General features: G+C 34.5%; 1 protein-coding gene across 1 annotated transcript; it reads right to left on the reverse strand.

The window, feature by feature from the left end:
- Nucleotides 1-6,515: 6,515 nt before the first annotated feature.
- LOC147509087 (uncharacterized) lies at nt 6,516-7,263 on the reverse strand. The gene has a single exon (XM_086601381.1). It carries the CDS (start codon nt 7,025-7,027, stop codon nt 6,812-6,814), a length of 216 nt encoding a protein of 71 aa, XP_086457507.1. The 5' UTR covers nt 7,028-7,263; the 3' UTR covers nt 6,516-6,811.
- Between the last annotated feature and the right edge of the window lie 1,193 nt (nt 7,264-8,456).

The raw sequence follows: 8,456 nt of genomic DNA on the forward strand, positions 1-8,456 counted from the left end.
TGTACACCACAGTTGGAATCCTAGAGCGAACTGCCGTCTCGAATTGTGACAACGGTTCCTTCTTTTTTAGGAATTCACAATTTCTTTTTCTAAATCCCTCGTGATAAGCATAGTAATATATATATATATATACTCGTATTTCCGATTGTTTTCAAATACTCTAGTTACATATTTAGTTTTTCTTTTAAAACTGTTGATTATGTAGGTGTGAGTTCCTGGATTTCCCACCATCAAGTAAAAGCAACCTATGACACCCAAATGGGTCAGTCATAGTAAATAACAACCGATGATTCCCAAACGGCGAATCATCGTAAATAACAACCATTCCGGGGAAAATCCAGAGCCTCGCACCTAGTTACAAACAACCGGGTAATCCTTACCCGCATTTCAAAATCCATCTCTCTGTCTCCTTACTGAGACAAGAGACGCGAACCTTTCCCAAAACCAGTTTCTTCACTTTTAACAAAGAAAACAATCCTCGCTACCCGATTTTACTGAAAACCCATTTCACCACTAAAGCTATCTATATATATAGTTTATAGCGATGAAATCTGATTGCAAAATATGAATATCATATATACATGCATGGTTGATACGTAACTATCTATTTCCTATTTAAACAATTCAAATCATGCATGAAAATAAGCAGGCTATATATTGGTATGTAGATTCCTACCTTAGCAAGCTCCGTTCTCCTCAAGCCCACTTAATCGAATCAAGCCCACTTAATCAAATTCACTCGAGATCACTCCTATAACATCAGATACATATACGTCGGTTGTTAGAATTGATCGAACAACGAGAAATCATTATCTAGCGTAAGCCGAGAAGAAATTCTCGACGTTAAGAATTGGGTTTCGGATAATTTTTCATCTAACTACCGTTAACAGAGCTACAGGCTATTTCTGGCACTGTTACTCTGACGGTCTCTACGGCTATTTCGGCCATTGCAGGCCCTCATATCGACGCCAATCCTATCACATCCCAATTCCAAGTCCAAATTTCAACTACAACCCATTCTACACCTCTCAATTAACATTAATTCTATTAATAAAATCGGTGGGTGTTCCTTATCCCTCGATCATTACTCAATCAATTCTTATACATTTATAAATCGACATAAATCTCTTGAAATTGTAATGAATAACCAAATTCTTACCAAGTCAGCCAATAAAATCGTTCCTATTTCATTTGCTCCACCAAAAATCGCAGTCGCCTCTCCAGCTCTCCTTCTCCAAGCCGAACTCTTTGCCGAAGTATACAACCACCCCATTCAAATATCTTCAGTAACACATCAAATCCATTGAAATGAGTTTAAACTAGTTGTTTGAAACAAATTAAACTCACCCGGCAGCGGCGGTATGAAGAAATTCCACTCAATTTGAATCTTCACGCTTGGTTTTAGTGTTACTAAGATTGGGGGTGAGGAATTATGGGTTTGGATCACTGAAATTGGGGAGAATTAAGTTTCTCTCTCTTAGGGTTTTAAGAGGTGCGAAAATTGGGGGAAGAAGAAGAGAATTTGATTTCGCGATTTCGGTTTTGTTTGGTGCGTTTCTTTGTTTTCGCGATTTTGGTTTTGGGCCTATTTTTGGTTTAGTGCGATACGGTCAAGGCCCAAGCCCAATATGACCCAATTGGGCTTAAGGTCCTAATACTCCTAACCACCAACTCGTTTGACGTCGCGTCGTAATCATTATTCCGGCCCATCCCGCTAAATTTAATCTTCTATATTCTATCTCACCGCAGGCTATAACAATAACCCACTCATGTGTGTAAGCATTTACGTGCGTGAACCGAACTTGAGAAAACCGCTAACCGACCTTTTTGCCAAATTTTCGCCTATGGTCGCTTACCTAACGTGACTTATGAGTCGGAGTTAAGTTTCAGTAAGTTACCTACGGTTGAAATATAAACCCGACGACCAATTTACATCAATGACCCTAGATTTGATATGAAATTTACAAAAATACCTTTTACGAGAATTCAGGACTTTACATTAATTTTCTCTGAGTTATATTTTGTTTTAAGTATAAACACTCAGTTGTTGTTGTGGTGATGTCTATATACATGTAGATTAAATGTAGAAAGTCATTATTGAACTTTAGGGTTGTATGTGAAGAAGATAAATAGTGGACAATAAACATTACTCATAAAATTGTTTTGCAAAGTCATTTTGTTATGCCTAGATGGAGGTTTTTACATTCTCAGATGTCTCTCAAATTTAAACCATAGTGTCCTGACACATTGAAGTATGTCATATGTAATTTTCAGACAAATCGAACGGTTGGATATATGTCGAAGATTTTATTAGCAGGACTGGTTTCTAGTTTAACTCACTGTAGAAAACTGCAGTGCGCAGTTGTAAGAATTTTCTTAGATGGATTTTGAATCATTACTAGATGAAGGTTATATTTAATATGTAGTTGTATAACATATGGTAGTATGACATATTAAAATTATAGACAGATCCAACGGTTGTATTTCTGTTGAGGCACACAAAAGTATGACTGGTCGTAGTTTTTCTACACTAGAAAAACTGCAGTGCGCAGTATTTTACTTCTAATTAGATAGAGGTGGATCTGTTGTCGGATAGATGTCAAATTTGATATGTATATTTAAAACACACAGTAGTTTTACAATTTAAAATTTCAGAAAAAATCCAACAGTGGGTTATTTGTCGAGGCAACATAGAAAACGGGCCTATTAATATTGGTTAAGTCGTTAATGTAAATGGTTAGATGTTTAAATTGGTTATTGGCATGATGGCGGTGTATGTTATGTCGTGTTTATAGTTTTAGTATATTCTTATTATTATGGCAAGATTGGTGTGGAATAAAATGATGTATTTGTTTTATAATTATCGTAAATGTTCAAATGTATATAGAATTGGTTATGGCTAGTTATTGGACTTTATTGTTGTATCTTGGTGATTTAAAGTATTTGTGATAGACGGTATGTGGAACTTGATAGTGCTCTTTCAGAGTATTGCTCCTCGATTGGAAGTGTATTTTAATTCACGAGGCATTTAATTAATGCATTATTCATAATTGAGAATTTTGATATATATATAGTTTATATATTTGATATTGAGGCGAGTTAAATGACTATTGAGTTTGTAATTTTTTTATTAATGATTCTACTGTGTGAGAAAATGTTTATTTTTTTATGAAAATATTATAATAAATAATAACTCTTGGGTGTTAAAAAAATGTTGTAAAAAGTCATGTGAAAATTTAATATGTCGCCCACATATTTAATTAGATCTCTTAACACCTCTTTGAAAAAAAGAAATTAAATGAAATGTTTATGACTAATGATGTCGTGTGAAAAACCGCCTTAGAAAGGAACTAAGGCATTCATCTTACGAGTTCGTTATATTCATTGAGTGTACGGGAATGTAGGTCTGGATTCCTTGAATGTATGAGAATGACAGGTTATTATTTTTATGCTCAAAAGAGGTTTTGTTTATGCGCATTGAAAGCCAAGAGATGGTTGCGACTCGGAAGTTACCAGTTTACAAGATGGAAATATGTTCATGGAGGTGATATCCACGCTCGGGACATATGTCTTATAGTGGTACTCGGTGTGAGTGAGGCACACGGGTATGTGTGATTTGGCAAATGTGTGAAGTGCAAGTCGTGGAGTAGAAACTAAAGGTTGGGCTGTGTCTATTAATAAATGAGTCAACGAGATAATTAATAAACAAAGTAAAATATTGATTTTACGTATGAATGAGTTATTGCACATGAATATTTATATATTATGATGTATATGATTTCTTATAAAAAAATGTTTATGTGGTTTATGTGAGTTGATACTCACGAGGGATAAATGTACTCCCTGGCTGCGATATTTCCTCATCCTAATAAGTAGACGAGTGGTTTTTAAGTAAAATATTTGCTTTATGTATGAGCGAGTTGTTGGATATGATTGGTTGTGTATTATGATACGATGCATATGATTTTTTATATAAAGGAATGTGAATGTGGTTAGCTTGATATGATGGATATGGTAGTGTGACATGAATGTTAATATTAGTAATATATTATGCTAGATTGTGTATTCTCACGGTTGTTGTGAGAGTGAAGTAGATGTATGAATTAAATGTTTATGTTTGGGAAACCTAACTTTGTTTTGCTGGAGGGTATGACATATTAACAACTTATGCAAGGACGTTATCCTACCCTATCACATAAGCGGTTATAGGTAAAATTTTAATTAAATTAATTTACAAGATATTGGGATTAAAATCTTACTTGGGGAGAAACTACACGTCGTTTTAAGAAAACAGAACGAACTTGTCTTCCAAGTTGAAATTATTGTAATAGTACGTATATTTCTTTATTTGAAATATTGAATGTAGTACTGTATATTTTATTTTAGTCTTATTTATACCAGTTAATCCAATTTGCTAACCCATGTTTGCTTTCTTTTGCAACGTAAGTGTGTTCTTGAAAACATAGATGGTATAATACAGTGGATGAAGATGTTTGATTTAGATTCGCTTTTGGAGCCTTACTGGTTTAATTTTTCGATATGCAGTGTACGTTTTGTTTTGAGACATATGTAATAGGGTTGGTTAGTTTTTTATTTTTTATTTTATTATTATTATTATTATTATTATTATATTATATATATATATATATATATATATATATATATATATATATTGATTGAAGAAAGGTGTTTATTGATTGATAGTTCATTAGGGTTTATTACATGGATTTTATAACAGCCGGCTATAGTAACAAATCTATCCTAATATCTCCGTAAAATTCATAACCTATCAAAACCAATTTGGGGGCATGCTTATTCATGTACAACTGATGGGCACCCACCCCATATTCTTTCTTCTCCCACAAAGAGGATTATTGGTTTTATCTTTCGTGGGTGTAGACATGATCAATGACAGGGTGATGATATCTAATGATATGATAACTGTAATTGATGATATCTCATTGATGATTTTCATTTTTTAGTTGTTTTAGTGATTTTTTTTTTTTGGTTTGGGGAATTGTTATTTGTAGAAAAAGGGATTAGTACATAGTGTAAATGTCTAATTTTATCCTATGAGATTAATATAATATTACACCAATAATTAAAAACTTAGCTCTAGTTTAAATGAAAGAAGGAGATGATTTTGGTTGATGGAAATGGCTGCTCTTCGTGAGTAAAAAAAATTCTATGTATTCAGCACTGTGTGTGAGAGTATAATTAGGAGTGTTGGAATCAAGCCAACGTAGTTCTGATAGTGGCTTTCATAGGTATTGAGAGTGTACATCTGGTAAGATGTGTGTGATAGTTTGGACAGATGTGCGGTTGAGATGAGCACGTGTAGTAGCTCTAGGCGTTAGGTTGTTTGAGTTGGCATAATGTGTAATGATAGTAAATAATTGTAATGATTTAGGTATCACGGCGGGTCGAGGCCTAATGCTAATGATAGCAATGATGAGAGTAGTAGATAATAATATCACGAAATGGAGTTGAGTGACAAGTCATCGATGTTGATTTGATGTCAATCGAGTTGTTGATACTTTGACGAGTGAGCGAGTGCTCGTGTTCTTAGAGTCGATCTTGTGAAGTCGTTGTGTGTGGACTGCGTACACATCACATGCTTGATAGGATGTCCCTTACCCATAATAATCAGTTCGTTCAAGAGTTGTTAGGTGGGTTCTCTTGGTCTGATTTTAGGCGATGATGCCGACTGGGAGAAGAAGATGATCGAAGCAGGACAGCAGAAAACGAACTGTCCCTTTTTCTCTCTTTTTTGCCTTTCAGTCCAACCCATCTCAAGGGTACTTATGTCAATTGAACTTTAAATCAGTGGAAGTTGTAAAAGCAGGCGTGGAAAATTCAGTTCTGGATGGTCCTAATGAAATTCAATTTCAGTTTTTCGTAATTTGGACTGCGACATAGGTTCTTTAGTCTTTACCGCTGTAAAATAGCAGTGTGTGCGTGTATGCATCGATAGAATATTTGGTCTCCATAAACAAAACAGAAAATATATTGAAATCAGAAACTCTAAATCATGAAATTTTGAATAGCTGGCCATCACAAATAGACTCGGACAAATTTGCGTTCAGATTACGATGAAAATAGTTGGATTGTAAATTTACATGCTGCAAAGGAATAGATTGCCAAGGAAATATTGACTGATGTTGATAACAGATGGGATTTAAAGAAGCAGAATGCAGTCAGTCACGGATCCCAAACATAGCAAAGTTGGAAGTTTGTGACTGATGTTTCATAATCAACGGCTGGAAGTGTGATTTACCGACTGGGACAACCAAATCCTTGTAGGCTGTCAGTTTTATTTTTGTTTTGATCAGCTAAGTATGCTAACACTTGCTAAATTTAGACGTGCACAGTAGCTCACAACGACTTCTGGCGGTGAAGGCATTTCCCTGTTTGACCTTACTGCCTTAGGAGTCGGGGGATCTTAGTTAAGATTTAAACAATCAATCCTCTTAAGTCCTCATATAATCAAGCTTAGCCCAAAACAAAAAAAGGAATAGGAAACAGAGAATTGTGTTTCATACTTTCATTACAAGGAAAAATAAAAGAAGCTGAATTAAAGAAAGAAATGAAGATCAGAGGTAGACCCTCCTATCATTCATTTAAACAAAAGCCAAAGATGCAAAACAACATAACTTCCCCACAATCAATACCATATCAAGTGAGGTACATGATTCCAAAATCCAAATGATCAGTAAGACCAAACCCACGACAGAAACTTGTTCTTGCAACAAAGCTAGCACAAATCTTACCGTGCCGGCCTCTACTTGAACTAACACTTGATACTTGATCGTCACCTTGAACATTCATTGATAATTATTAAACGTCTAGAACACATGGTGCAATAAAACTTTCTCTTGGTCTTGAAACAAAGAGGTACACAACAAAACCTCCATGCACTCTCCACATCCATAGCTTGTACCGTTCCACCACAATATGGACATGATCCTGGTGCTGCTTGTCTTCCTAACACTCTTTCCTCTTCATCACACACAAACACTAAACACATCCTTCCTCACTCTCTTTCACCAACTTTCTGAGATAGCTTCTTAAGATGTTGGGGTCTATTTAATATGATCAAGAAAGAAAGAGAATGAGATAAAAAACTATAAGTGTTTTACTAAAGTTTGGACTTAGGGGGGGAGGTTGATGGCTTTTCCTTGAATAGAACAAATGAGAGATGTTGAAACTTGAAACTGAAATTTGAGAAGTTGGAATTAAGATAAGTTTGATGGAGGGTAGGTTGGTTGAAAGGGGTTATTTATAGAGACTATTACAACACCTGGAATATTCGATAGAGAAGGAGAACTTGTGTGCGTGCGCGTTCGGTTTCTACTTTCTAGACGTGGTGCTTCATTGGCTGCGCCATTTGTTTTTTACAACGACTTGCTCGAGAGCCGCAGCCTAAACACTACACTTTTCTAGCATTTCAAAACATAGGCGAGTGTGGGCTTGATGGGACACTGTTATACACTGAGTTAGGCCAATTTCGTGGTTTCCTAGTGGCTAGTGCACATGAGCACATCAAACATCATTTTGTAAAGCCCACGAGTTCCTTTTGCTATAGAAGTGCAAGCCCAACCCTAAGCATCCAGCATATTTTGCATATCCATTAGAAACAAAACCCATTGATATCAGTTTTGGTGTGGATTTATAGGCTACTCTGTATGGTCACAAAAATCTCCAATTTTTTCAATAAAACGTAAAAAATCTCTGAATTTACAAGTTATTGAATTTCAAAACGACAATAAAAATAGTTAAAGTCTCCTAATTCTCGATGTTTATTGATTTTTAGCTATTTTTTCCGATTTTTTTGATGATAGATAATTTTATATTATATTATTTTAATATTTTATTTTTCTAAATTGCAATTATTTATAGGATATCCTAAGATATAACAAGGTTTAACATATATATTTATAAATTTTGAATTTGATATATGCTCGGAGTAATCCTGCCATGATGCACAATTATGCAATGTATACTATTTTATGTTTTAATTATTTATGCGGTTTCTTATTTTTTAAATAAATTTGTATGAATTAACGATTTCATCATTGTTGAATTTCGAATTTGTGACTATGCTACTCAGTTGACCGGATGGAATAGTAAGGCTTGTCAATGGGTTCGGATAACCCGAACCAAAATGGTTTCGGTTATGATAATTTAGTTTCAATTTCGTAATGGGTTCAATTTTGAGTTTAAGATGACATTTTCAATAATATTTATGATGAATTTTATGTATATTTTATAAATTTAATTAATATAATTTAGGATTTGATTGATTTATAGTTTTGGGTAAACAATATATCTGACTGGTTTGGTATAATATTATCAGGTTGGGTCGGTTTCAGATACCATATTTATCTAATCGGACAATCGGTTATGTAATGGATTTAACCCTAGGGAACGTGGAACCTTTTTCACTCAAAGAAAAT

Source organism: Coptis chinensis, chromosome 3, assembly GCF_015680905.1.
Source record: "Coptis chinensis isolate HL-2020 chromosome 3, ASM1568090v1, whole genome shotgun sequence".
NCBI lineage: Eukaryota > Viridiplantae > Streptophyta > Magnoliopsida > Ranunculales > Ranunculaceae > Coptis > Coptis chinensis.